Below are 14,561 nucleotides of genomic sequence, written 5' to 3' on the forward strand. Positions count from 1 at the left end.
TGAGTTTTGACGTGAGATAGGGAAGGCTGTTGATGATTGGTGAGCGCCATATTGCAGAGGGGAGGATGGTAGGCTGATGAACATGAGCATTTTCCAGCATTGAATGGATACATTCAATGGACTGTGATATCAGCGTCTCCCTCATGAATTACCTCTCCCAACTTCCCCTTACACCCCACCAACAGACTTGTGGGAGTGGACAAGCTACCAGTGTAATAGAAAATTGGCAGGAAATTTCCATTCTAAAGACAGTCCAGTGTGGCAATTTTTGACGAGGAGGCATGAGATGAAAGAGGAGGTTTCTAGGCCTAGGCCTGTGGATAATCCTGATGAGGTTAACGGTGAACAATCTACTGAGTCATTTCACTGCATTAGTGCAACAACAGACACAAAAAAGTCCATCTTTACAATGAAAGCTACTTATCAATGGGTTTTACAGGGACTGGTGATCCAAGATGTCCTATTCCGTTGTGCTGAGTCTGTGGCAAACAACATACGAATATAGCGATGGCTCCAGCAATATTGAAGACATTTAACTACAAGTCACAGCCATATGACGCAGAGAAGTGCTGATTATTTCAAATGACTATTGGAATCTCTTATCAAACAGATTAAAACTTTTGAAAATAAAGCAACAGTTAGTAAAAAATATTCAGGAAGCAATTTATTTAGTAGCTTTAAGACCAGTTCATGAAAGAAAGTTTTAAAATAAACTGAAGACATGGACAAAGAGCACATCAATCTGCTACATGCAGAAATCTGGTGGCTTAGCAGAGGAAGAGTTCTCAACAGGGTGTTTGAGCTGAAAGCTGAATTGCAGGAGAACTTTCAAGAAAAGAATAGGCCAGATTTTGCCGAGTGCTTTGAATATGAAGCATGGCTGCATAAACTAGCCTATTCAGCAGACATTTTTCACCATATGAACCATTTAAACAAGTCTCTGCAAGGCCCTGAAAAAGTATTTTGACTTAAAGTGACAAGATTTTTGGATGTAAAAGGAAACTGAATATTTGGAAATATCATATTGCAAAAGAAAATCTTGAAATGTTTCCACTGCTGCTTGGGCTTGAGAGTGAGGAAGGATATCAGAAAGTCTCGAGTCTTACTGAAAACTACCTGGAAGAGCTTCAGAACAAAATTGAACAGTATTTTTCCTCCCTTTCAACACAAGTGTATAATCAAGTGAGGGACCCTTCCTCTGAACCTTTTGCTCAGCCTGAGAACTTGACTTTGAGAGAAGTGGAAGAACTTAATGAACTGCATTCTGATCGTGCACTCAAGATGAGATTTAATGGCCGGACAAGTTCTAGATTTCTATGAAAGAAAGGTATCCTGCCATTCGTATGAAAGCAATGAACATGTTGCTGCAGTTTTCAACTTCTTACTTTCAAAGAAAGAAGTGGTAGCTTGTCCACTCTCATAAGTCTTTTGGTGGTGTGTAAGGGGAAGTTGGGGGAGGTAATTCATGAGGGAGACGCTGATGTCACAGCCCATTGGGCGTATCCATTCAAAGTTCTGCTTGTGAGCAAACTTTCCTGCTTAACAAGCATCAAGAGCAAGGATAGAAATTGTCTCATTTCAGTTAAAGGTGAGATCTGAGTGTGCTTATCTCAAGTTCAACCCAGAATTAAGCAATGTATTATATTTTCCTCATGAATTTTTAAAATTTATGAAAGGGAAAGAAAAATTAATTTTAAGAAAGGCAAGCTAAAAATACATTCTCTACTCAAAAGAGCATTAACATTTGTATATGGATTATTGTACCTATAACTTGCTGTTCATGCTAATGTACATGAGCTATAGATATAATAACTTTTATGCAGGGATTCCCTGAGACCTGAAAATTAACGTTCCTCCAGGACAAAAAGGTTGAGAAAGGTTGGCCTAGAATGTGCCAGTCTGAAGCATTCCCTACAGACTTTTCACTGTGCTGGAAGACTAACAAGTTTCAGGCAGGTCAAAGGACATCTTTCACTGAGTTGCTGATCTGCCAGCAGCACCTAATGTTTACCTGCTGAAATGAACAGGAACCTGAGACAGTCAAGCACATGCTGAAGTGGGGCTTTTCACTAATGTTGGGTATGGTTGTCAAGAAGCCTGCACAGTAGTGGTGGACTCCTCATGGAGTTCAACAGCACCGTGCAGACTTCCTCAAGAATTGGGAACTCTACCTGACGATCCAGCAAAGTCCATTGAAATCATTGGAAAGAAATGACTGACAGGAGAATTGTAGGTATGTTAATTCCTTGCTGAATCAACTGAATTAAGGTAAGAATATGTATTTGATCATTCTTAACTCTATATGAATATATAATTAATGCTTAGGTTTTAATATATGTTAATTATTTTCATTTTGCAAGTATTCTTCTTATATCATCCTTGTGTCCTTTATGAAAACTTTAAAACTTTCACAAATATTTAAATTAAATTTGAACTTTGACAGACAGTTAGCCTGGGGATGTGAGCCCTTCTGGCCGTCTTCGAACCCAGAAGACATAGCCTGATTGTTCAGTTAACCACGCAACTACGCAGGCACCTCCAAAAACCTCAGGCTGGCATCCCAGAGGGTAAATGCATCCAAGGACCAATCTAAGAAAATCAGACTCAGATTTATTATTGCTGACATGGCATGAAATGTGTTGTTTTGCAGCAGCAGTACAGTGCAATGCATAAAAATTACTATAATTTACAATAATAAATAGATAAATATACTGTATAATTCAACAGAGAAGACTAAATAGTGAGGTAGTGAGGATGTTAAGAAATCTGATGGTGGAGGGAGCAAGCTGTTTCTAAAAAGAAGTACTGTTTCTAAAATGTGTGTGCCTTCGGGCTCCTGTACTATCCCCTGACAATGGTAATAAAAGGAGGGTATGTGCTGGATGGTGAGGGTTCTAACAACGAATGCTGCCTTCTTGAGACATTGCCGCTTGAAGATTTCCCTGGTGGAGAGCCAGTGCCCATGATGGAGTTTGCTGAGTCTGAAACCCTCTGTGCATTGGAGCCTTCACACCTGGGGGTAAAGCAACCAGTCTCCATGGTACATGCGGAGAAATTTGGTTAGTCCTAATGAAGTATAGCTGTTAGCGTGCATTCTTCTTGGTATTGAGCCCAGGATAGATGCTCTGAGATGTTGATAGGCAGGAGGCTGCTCACCCTTTTCACTGCTCACCCCTTGATGAGGATCGGAGTGTTTGTTTTCACCCAGCTCGCTGAGCCTTAAAAGCACAGCATGTCAAATGTGAACGTGTTGCTTGTGGAAGACAGAAAATTCTTGGTTCAATCCCACAGCGGAGCCTTGAAAATAAAAACATGGCCTTGAACTTTGGGTCAATACTGAAGGCGGAGTGCCTTGTTGAGGCATTTGTTTGATGAGATATTGAAATGAAACCCAATTTAGTATATTTAAAAGATTCTCTACCACTGTTTTGAAGAAAATTGTATTTTCTCCTGCAGCTTGGTCAGCATATTTCTGTTAAAGTAAAGTAGATTATATCTTCATGAATATTTTGTTTTTGTGTGATCTTATTATGTGGAAACTGAAATTCAACATTACAGAAGTGATTATATTTCAAAAACACTGCAGTGGATATTCTGAGGTAATGAAAGACACAGAACAAAGAAAATTAGTAAGTTCAAGTTCAAGTTCAATCTCTCTTGTCTTCTGTACTCTGCAGCTTGAAAGCTCCGGTGGCACCTGACTTCAGCTTTGCCTCCAGCCTCGTGGGAGACGCATTTGCCTTAGCCATTGTAGGGTATGGCATCACAATATCTTTGGGCAAGATCTTCGCTCTCAAGCATGGGTACGAAGTTGACAGCAACCAGGTAACTCAGGGTTGTAAGGTTAGAACAATTGTTACAAAAAGATGGATTTCTGACCTCACAATCTACCACATTGTACTCTTGCATCTTAATGTCTATTTACCCTGCACTCCTCTAACTGCAACACTTTATTCTGCACTCTTACTGCTTCTCCTTGAGCTACCTCAGTGCACCATTGTAATGAATTGATCTGCATGAATGATACGAGGTTGCTTTGGCAAGTGAGGTCAAAATAAATCCAGAGGGTTTCTATAGTTATATTAATAGCAAAAGGATAGTGAGGGATAAAATTGGTCCCTTAGAGAATCAGAGTGGACAGCTATGTGTGGAGCCGAAAGAGATGGGGGGGATTTTGAACAATTTCTTTTCGTCGGCATTCACTAAGAAGAAGGATATTGAACTGTGTAAGATAAGGGAAACAAGTACGGAAGTTATGGAAGCTATGATGATTAAAGAAGAGGAAGTCCAGGCGCTTTTAAGGAATATAAAAATGGATAAATCTCTGGGTCCTGATACGATATAACCTAGGACCTTAAGGGAAGTTAGTGCAGAAATAGCAGGGGCTCTGACAGAGATATTTCAAATGTCATTAGAAACTGGGATGGTGCCGGAGGATTGGCGTATTGCTCATGTGGTTCCATTGTTTAAAAAGGGTTCTAAGAGCAAACCTAGCAATTAAAGACCTGTAAGTTTGATGTCAGTGGTGGGTAAATTAATGGAAAGTATTCTTAGAGATGGTATATATAATTATCAGGATAGACAGGGTCTGATTAGGAACAATCAACATGGACTTGTGCATGGAAGGTCATGTTTGACAAATCGTATTGAATTTTTTGAAGTGGTTACTAGGAAAGTTGACGAGGGTAAAGCAATGGATGTTGTCTATATGGACTTCAGTTAGGCCTTTGACAAGTTAGGTCTTTATTCTGCATGGAAGGTTAGTTAGGAAGGTTCAATCGTTAGGTATTAATAGTGAAGTAGTAAAATGGATTCAACGGTGGCTGGATGGGAGATGACAGAGAGTAATGGTGGATAACTGTTTGTCAGGTTGGAGGCCGGTGACTAGCGGTGTGCCTCAGGAATCTGTACTGGGTCCAATGGTGTTTGTCATATACACTAATGATCTGGATGATGGGGTGGTAAATTGGATTAGTAAGTATGCAGATGATACTAAGATAGATGGCGTTGTGAATAATGAGCAACACACACAAAATGGATGGGTCCTGACGAAGGGTCTCGGCCCGAAACATTGCCAGTGCTGCTCCCTATAGATTCTGCCTGGCCTGCTGCATTCCACCAGCATTTTGTGTGTGTTGCTTGAATTTCCAGCATCTGCAGATCTCCTCATGTTTGCCTTGTGAATAATGAAGTAGGTTTTCAAAGCTTGCAGAGAGATTTAGGCCAGTTAGAAGAGTGGACTGAATGATGGCAGATGGAGTTTAATGCTGATAAGTGTGAGGTGCTACATTTTGGTAGGACTAATCAAAATAGGAGATAGATGGTAAATGGTAGGACATTGAGGAATGCAGTAGAACAGAGTGATCTAGGAATAATGGTGATAATTCCCTAAAGGTGGAATCTCAAGAAAGCTTTTGGTATGCTGGCCTTTATAAATCAGAGCATTGAGTGTAGGAGTTGGAATGTAATGTTAAAATTGTACAAGGCATTGGTAAGGCCAAATTTGGAGTATTGTGTACAGTTCTGGTCACCGAATTATAGGAAAGATGTCAACAAAATAGAGAGAGTACAGAAAAGATTTACTAGAATGTTACCTGGGTTTCAGCACTTAAGTTACAGGGAAAGTTTGAACAAGTTAGGTCTTTATTCTTTGGAGCGCAGAATGTTGAGGTATTGACTTGATAGAGGTATTTAAAATTATGAGGGGGATAGATAGAGTTGATGTGGATAGGCTTTTTCCATTGAAAGTAGGGGAGATTCAAACAAGAGGACATGAGTTGAGAGTTGGGGTAACACGAGAGGGAACTCTTTACTCAGAGACTGGTAGCTGTGTGGAACGAGCTTCCAGTAGAAGTGTTAGAGACAGGTTCGATATTGTCATTTAAAGTAAAATTGGATAGGTATACTGACAGGAAAGGAATGGAGGGTTATGGGCTGAATGCGGGTCAGTGGGACTAAATGAGAGTAAGCATTCGGGATGGGCTAGAAGGGCCGAGATGGCCTGTTTCCATGCTGTATTTGTTATATGGTTATATGGAATATATAGTATGAAAGACCAGTTTTTCACTGTGCCTCAGTAGATGTGACAATAATACATAATCAAGGTTATTGTCATTCAACCGTACACATGTATATGGTCAAATGAAACAATGTTCCTCCAGACCAAAGTGTACAACACAGTACAAATAACTCACACGCAACATATAAAGTGATATTGCCACAAATTAATTAATAATGAAACGTATTCCAGACAATTGACATCTAGCATAAATAAAACAATAATACTAATAGTATTAATAACAATAATAGTAATATGAAATTGTTTAACGACAGGAGCACTGAAGAGGCATATCGACATGAAAAGAAGGGAATGGGCAGGAAGATGGGATTAGTTTTGTCTGGTTCAGGGTCAGCACTCCTGTTCCGTGTTCTGACTCATCAGCTTGCATTGCCACTGACATGTTGATGTACGTACCAGCTTGTCTGTACCACTCCCCAAGGTCAAGAGCATTATCATCATGCTGGTGAATAACATTTCAAATACCTTACAATTCCACATTATCTCCTGCCCCATTGCTTCTAACCTCAATGAGATTCCAATTGCTATGTGACAACTGCTGCTTAAAGAACAGACACAGTACATAATACTGGAAGTAACAAAGGCTGTGACCAAGTGTACCAGTTCTAATATCCAACGATGCTGGAAAATAGAACTTAATAACTTTAAAGCCTTAAATTAAATCTGCATCATCACCATTCAAGACAGCGAATTTGATTTTAAGGGTCATAGTATTTTCTACCTTTCCAATCTTGTCTGAAGAGATTTGCAATTCCAACTTTAAAGTTGTGAAATAATTCTGCAGATCTTTAAATGGTGATCAGAGAAAACACTGACTCAATACATAAGGTGACACAGTGACACAACCAAAGCAGGGTGGGAGAGGGAAGAAGACAGAATGCCCAGGGTGGTTGGAGTCTTTGATTATGCTGGCTGCTGTGGACCCGGCAATCTCACATCCCTAATGACCTCCTTTGTTTTCTGTGTGGAGTTTGCACACTCTCCTTGAGACCACCAAATCCCAAAGAGTGTGTGGTGGTAAATTGATAAACTAGTTCAATATGTCATGTACAGAAAAACTGTTTTGCATGCCATCCATACAGCTAATTACATTACAATAGTGCATTGAGGCAATACAAGAGAAAACAATAGTAGATTGCAGAGTAGTGTTGGAAATACAGAGAGAGAGCATTGCAGGCAGATAATAAGCTGCAAGGCTATAATGAGTTAGACTGAGGTCAAGAATCCATCTTATTGTATAGATAGATACTTTATTGATAACAAAGGAAATTACAATCTAACAGTAGCTTTATAAGGGCACAGATACACAAATATCACAAGAGAGGTAAAAAAGAATAAAATAAAAGTTGCCTTGTAAACCTTGTAGATCTTATTTTTAAGTCAAAGATTACAAGATTGATTGACAAGATTTTTAAGTTCACACTGATAAGTTGGTACGGTAAGAATTACCGTAATACTACACAGTAATGGAAGCACATTCACACCGTCCACATAAAAATGATGGTATTATTGCGCAAGGTGTGGCAAACGGAGCTTAAACAAAGGTTAATAATAGTCTAACAGGAGGGGTCGTCACGTTCCCAACTATAGGTTGACTCATTATTGAGCCAAGTGGCCAAGGATGAAAATGACATTGAATAGCACTCTTTGAAGAAGTATAGTTGTCATAGTCTAGTACTAAAAGTGTTCCTCTGTTCAGCAAAGGTGATATGCAGAGGATGAGAAACATTATCCAGAATTACCAGGATTTTCTATAGGGTCCTTTGTTCTACCACAGCCTCCTGTGTGTCCAGTTTGACTCCTATAACAGAGCCAGCCTTTCTAATCAGTTTACTGAGCCTGTTGCCTGTGTTGATGACATTCCCCCAGCACACCACCACATAGAAGATTGTACTGGCAACAACAGACTGGTAGGACATGTGAAAAGGAGGCCTGCATACTCCAAAGAACCTCAGTCTCCTCAGGAAGTAGAGGTGACTCTGGCCCTTCTTGTACGCAACTTCTGTGTTGGTGCTCCACTCATCCAGGTGCACTCCAGATATTTGTAGGTCCTCACCAATAATAGTGACAGAGCAGTGCAGGCTTGGTCTCCCTAAAGTCCATCACCGTCTCCTTTGTCTTACTGATGTTGAGCTGCAGATGATTCAGCTTCCACCATTTGACAAAATCCCCCACCTGGGCCCTGTGTTCATCCTCCCATCCTCCCTTTATGCATCAACTATTGCTGAGTTATCAGAAAATTTTTGCAGATGATATGACTCAGTGTTATATCTAAAGTCCAAGAAATACAGGGTAAACAGGAAAGGAGTCAATAGTCTCCGTGGAGCCCCAGTGCTGCTTTCAGCCATGTCTGACACACAGCTCTGAAGGCGCACAAACTGTGATCTGCCAGCCATGTAGCCCATTCTCCAAAGTATAATCGAAGTGCCAACCTAATCTGAACAGAGCTTTTCCCTTAGCAATGAGGGCTGTATGGAATTGAAGGCGCTTGAGAAATCTAAATACGTGATCTTCACAGTGCCACCCTGCTTATCCAAAGAGGAGAAGGCTCTGTTCAGCAGGGGTTGAAAGTGAGCCAGAACCAGCCTTTCTAGGGTCTTCATGATATCTGAAGTCAAAGCCACCGAACGGCGGTCATTCAAGACTTTAGGTCGACCTTTTTTAGATACCAGGACCACACATGATGTCTTCATGTGTCGAGACCCTTTCCAGGCTGAGATTCAGACTGAAAATGCTCTGGAGACTCCCCACAGCTGCTCGGCACACTCCCTCAGGATCCTGGGGTTCACACTATCTGGTCCCAATGCTTTGCCGTGTCTGAGTTTCCCCAGAGCCCTTCGCACCTGCTGAACAGCGAAGGTGAGTCCATGATGACTAAGAGCTGGTGGACGGCGGGTGCTGGGGGAGGTGAAGATTGGGACAAGAGCAGTTGGTATACAGAGATGTGCAGGGGAAGGAGGGGTGTAGACAGTGGTTGCCTGTGTTGTTCATCCATGTGTTGAACTGAGGGCGGAGGAGGGAGGAGAAGAGGTGTTTGTGCTGAAGGAGCAGAGGGTATCTTGGCACCTGGACTGATGTGCTGAGGAGGGTGGGAACAGGGGGGCATTTGTCAGCCCTATTGAAAAATTGGTTTTATTGTTTAGCCCATTCATGGCTGCATTCCAAAGCTTTTCAGCTAGGCTGATTGAAGCCTGTGATGTTTTTCATGCTTCTCCACGCCTCCTGTGTACTACTCTGCCCAAGCTTGTTCTCCAGCTCTCCTGCATTCCTCTTTAGCCACCTTAAACTCTCCTTTTACTCTGTCTGCACAAGTTTCATTGCCTCCCTGTCTCCTGATCTAAAGACTCTCTTCTTGTGGTTGAGAGGAGCTTTCAGATCACTGGTGACCCATGGCTTGTCAGGGAAGAAGTGAACAGTCCTGGATGGTATTACAGTGACCACACAGAAGCTGATGTAGCCAGTAAGTCTGTTATTGTCCTCCCCACAAAGCACGTTCCAGGGTCCAGGGGAGGTTTATAAGAATGAACCAAGGAATGACGAGCATTTGATGGCACTGCAATCTGATCCATTCTATCTATGGCTTTAAGATCTAATCCCATGTTGCATTCTCAGGGAGTTATTTCTAGCATCCATTGAAAGTTAGTTTGTGCTTTCTACTATACTCCAATACACTTTCCTTTAAAACTTCAGTGGAAGATCTAAATAATGTCTGGGAAAACACAATTTCAACCTCCTGAGATATTATTTAGCAAGCTGTTTCTTTGAATAGGGTGATCGGTAGGTTTAGAGAAATTAATATCTGTTAGACTCTCAATCTTGGAGGTCTGAATATGAAAATTTTAGAGTGAGCAAGGACAGCAAAAAGCAGGCCAAATTACTTTTGCTGGTTCCAAGTTTCTAATGGAGACACAAGAGACTGCAGATGGTAGTTTTTGCTCCAAATTTCTTATGTTCTTAATTGGTCTATTCAGCATAATTGTCAAAGTAATTTAGTGAAGGGTACTTACTGCACTTGGAAGGGACAAGTTTGTCTCCATCACCATTCTATTGCATACATAATATCATGTTCTCTTACAGCACATCAAACAACCTATGATAACAAAATGATTCTTCTGTATTCCTTCCTGAACAGCAATGAAGGAAAATACAATGTTAGCATTCATTTCAAGGGGACAAGAATGTCAAAGCAAGGATGTAGTGCTAAGACTTTGAGACCTTGGTCAGATCACATCAGGACGATTCTGAGCAGTTTTGAGCATCATATCTGAGAAAGGATGTGCTGGCTTTGGAGGATCCAGAGGATTATAAAAATGATCTCAAGAATAAAAGGCTTATCAGATGAGGAGCATTTGTTAACTCTGGGCCTGTACTCACCAGAATTTAGAAGATGAGAAGGGATATCATTGTAAACTACTGAATGCTGAAAGGCCTGAATAGATTGGATGTGGGGAGGATGTTTCAAAACGTGGGGGTGTCTAAGACCAGAGGGCACAACCTCAGACAAGAAGAACACCCCTTTAGAACAGATGAGGCAGAATTTCTTTAGCCAGAGAATGGTGAATCTGAGGAATACCTTGCCAGTGACGATGGAATTTGATAGGTTCTTAATTAGTAAGGGTGTCAAAAGTTACGGGAGAAGGCAGGAGAATGAGGTTGAGAGGAAAAATAAATCAGCCATGATTGAATGTCAGAGCAAACTTGATGGGCTGAATGGCCTAATTCTGCTCCCATGTCTTATGGTCTTGTATGGTATTACTTCAGGTTTACAGCTGAGAATATCAGTTTCTGTATTGCTAAACTATTCCCTGTTCTACAATGGTTTCTTTTTACTATTTCAATTTACCAACAAATGGTATGATCTGCCTAGAATTCACGCAAGCAGGACTTTTTCACCAAGTCTCAGGATATGTGACAATAATAAACCATTACCCAGTAGACATTGCCATTAGGTTTGTATATCACGGGTGTTTTGAGAAATGGTCTGATGAATTCGTAATATTTACAGTGAGCGTAAATGAGGGAGCATGGTGAACTCCAGTTAAATGGGACACATCGGGACATTTTGGCCCAATTTAGTGGCTGCCCCAATTAGCCATGGGAAGAGTTAAAAAAGTATTAAAAAGACAAAGTTCCACTTAACTGAGTAACAAAGTATGTAGTTAAATTAAATGCAGAATAAATAAGAACACTACCAATATTACTACAACACTACAAAGCAGACACATCATTTTGAATGACTGTAATTGAGCAAAATCAGTGCAGACACCTAACGCAGATAATGGATTTTCTATATACAATGCTATCAATGATTGCATCTTCCAAATATTCATTTCAAGATGATTGTCAAAACCTTCAAATACTTTGTAATTCCTAACTTGTTGAAGTAGTGAAATTGTTTCACTTTCCTTCCTGGCCATTTTGGGCATCACTAGGCCTGAATGCTTGAAACCATGGTGAGCAAAACAGTTCTGAACTGTCTCACTGCTTAGTTCTCACCAACTATCAGTGACAAAAATCACTGCTTTTTGAACACAAACTCATCCAACTGACAATATTTAAAAACTGTTTGCTCTAAGCACAGTGTTAGAAACTGTTTAGCAAGTCTTCTGTCCAAATTAAACAGCATAGTGACCCAAATAAATGACGGAAATCCAAACTATTTCTCAACTGGCTTTTGTTCTTCCAGAGTTGTCCCAAATAACCAACTGTCCTGATTAACCAATAGCCCAATTAACTGTAATCCACTATTTGCCTGGAATTGCCAGTAATAAATCATTTTGATAATGGTCATTATTGTAGAAACTATGGTTTATAACAAAGGCAAAGAAATCTATACTATTTTCTGTTGTATTTTAGGAGCTAATAGCACTGGGCCTCAGTAACTTTGTGGGAGGGTTTTTCCAATGCTTTGCTGTGAGCTGTTCCATGTCCAGGAGCCTCGTCCAAGAAACCACAGGAGGAAACACTCAGGTAAGAGGTTTGATGTACGTTGGAGGTTTCACTATGGACCATGAGGATAAGAAGTTAATGCATCACCTTTTTAAGTGTAGGTGCAGGATCTTAATGTGAAACGAAAGTAAAATAAGTCTGGTGATTTATTATAGGTAGAGTTGAGACTGGGATGCTCTGCCATTGAGCAGATGCATTAGTGCATTGGCACTCTTATGTACAAATTGGGAATATCAGGAGCAACAGTAACATGCACTTCCCCAAAAAGTACGATGAACTGGTTGTTTTTTCATGGAAGAAGGCCAGCAATACTATCTAACCTGCCTTTGGGCTGTTTGTCCCACTCCCATCATGGAAGAGGGTACACAATATCCACATCAGGGCTACTGGACTAAAATTGCTATTCATCAGACTGATCAATACCACAAACTATTAACCCACCCCACCACCACTACATACACATCACCTAGCGTCACTTTATATACATCAATCCAAGGATATAAAAGGTACTTGTACTGTACATTGTACACGTACTTGTTATCGAATGCCCAACATTTTAGTTCCGATTCCCTTTCCTGTTCCAACATGTCGGTCTATAACTTCCTCTTGTGCCATGATGAGTCTACTCTCAGGGTGGAGGAGCAACGCCTTATATTCCTGTTGGGTAGCCTGCAACCTGGTGGCATGAATATCGATTTCTTCTTCCAGCAGAAGAACTATTTCCCTTCCTCCCCCTCTTCTATTCCCCACTCTGACCTCTTAGCTCTTCTCACCTCCCTGGTACCCCTCCTCCTTCCCTTTCCCCCACCTGTGGTCCACTCTCCTCTCCTATCAGACCCCCACTCCAGCCCTTTACCATCCGCACCAATCTGGCGTCACCTATCCTCCTTCCCTTTCTCCTGTGGTCCACTCTCCTCTCCTATCAGACTCCCACACCAGCCCTTTACCATCCCCACCCATCTGGCTTCACCTATCCTCCTTCCCTTTCCCCCACCTGTGGTCCACTCTCCTCTCCTATCAGACTCCCACACCAGCCCTTTACCATCCCCACCCATCTGGCTTCACCTATCCTCCTTCCCTTTCTCCTGTGGTCCACTCTCCTCTCCTATCAGACTCCCACACCAGCCCTTTACCATCCCCACCCATCACCTATCCTCCTTCCCTTTCCCCCACCTGTGGTCCACTCTCCTTTCCTATCAGACTCCAACTCCAGCCCTTTACCATCCTCACCCTTCTGGCTTCACCTATCCTCCTTCCCTTACTCCCACGGTCCACTCTCCTCTCCTATCAGACTCCCACTCCAGCCCTTTACCATCCCCACCCATCTGGCTTCACATACCCTTCTTCCCTTTCCCCACCTGTTGTCCACTCTCCTCTCCTATCAGACTACAACTCCAGCCCTGTACCAACCCCACCCATCTGGCTTCACCTATCCTCCTTCCCTTTCTCCTGTGGTCCACTCTCCTCTCCTATCAGATTCCTTATTCTCCAGCCTCTTGCCTTTCCTACCCGCCTGGCTTCACCTTTCACCTTCTAGTTTGTTCTCCTTCCCCTCTCCATCTTTTTATTCTTGCATTTTCTTTCTTCGTTTCCTGTCCTGTAGAAGTGTTTTGGCCTGAATCGTTGACTGTTTGCTCAGTCCATAGATGCTGCCTGACCTCAGTTCCTTCAGCATTGTGCTTTCTAGGATTGCTTTTGTATCTATATTTATTGTGGTTTTTTTGTTTGTTTTATTGTGTTCTTTATGCTTACTGTGGATTATTAAGCTGCATCAGATCTGAAATAACAATCATTCTGTTCTTCTTTACTGAAGAATGACAATAAACAATCTTTAATCTTGAAGTTTAAAAAAAAACTTGGATATTGATCTGGGAATGTTGGTTCAAATCCTAATGGAATTTAAAAACATTTAGGTAACTAAATAAAATTTGGACTGAAAAGTTGTTATCAATAGTAATGTCCATATAAACCATCAGCTCACTGCATGCTGACACCATTCTATGTATATTACAAAAAAAAAATTTTGAAGTGCCATGCAGTTTGCAGGCCGTAGAAGAACTTCCTGCTCACAACTACACAGCTGTAAATAAAAATTAGAGGGAATGTTACTATGTCTATTAAGGAAGGAAATCTGCTATCTTCACCCACTTGGGCCTATATGTTTAATCTAGACCCACTGCAATTGATTCATTCATTCATTCATTTATAGATACAGCACAGAATAGGCCCTTCCAGTCCTTTCAGCTGTACTGCCCAATAGCCCTCGCTTTAACCCTAACCTAATCACAGGGCAATTTACTATGACCAATTGACCTACATTACAGAATATCTTTCCTACCAAAGTAATAAGCATACACAACATAGGCTGTAATGAAAGAATTTCCCACTCAGGATCAATAAAGTATTTATTATTTTTATTATTATTACTAACCTTTGCATGGTGGGAGGATACTGGAGCACCCAAAGGATAGCCATACAATCTACAGGGAGAAGGTACAGAGACTCCTTGTAGAAGACTCTGAGATTCAACTCT

The 14,561-nt window shown here is 41.2% G+C and overlaps 1 protein-coding gene across 1 annotated transcript in view; it reads left to right on the top strand.

The window, feature by feature from the left end:
- Positions 1–14,561, top strand: part of LOC132377873 (cadherin EGF LAG seven-pass G-type receptor 3-like) — a 511,939-nt gene that overhangs the window by 465,610 nt on the left and 31,768 nt on the right. Inside the window, exons 43-44 of the mRNA XM_059944310.1 lie at positions 3,678–3,825; positions 11,936–12,049. Of these exons, the coding sequence (XP_059800293.1) occupies positions 3,678–3,825; positions 11,936–12,049 (262 nt within the window). The remainder of the gene's footprint in view (positions 1–3,677; positions 3,826–11,935; positions 12,050–14,561) is intronic.

Source organism: Hypanus sabinus, chromosome 19, assembly GCF_030144855.1.
Source record: "Hypanus sabinus isolate sHypSab1 chromosome 19, sHypSab1.hap1, whole genome shotgun sequence".
In the NCBI taxonomy this organism is placed as follows: Eukaryota; Metazoa; Chordata; class Chondrichthyes; order Myliobatiformes; family Dasyatidae; genus Hypanus; species Hypanus sabinus.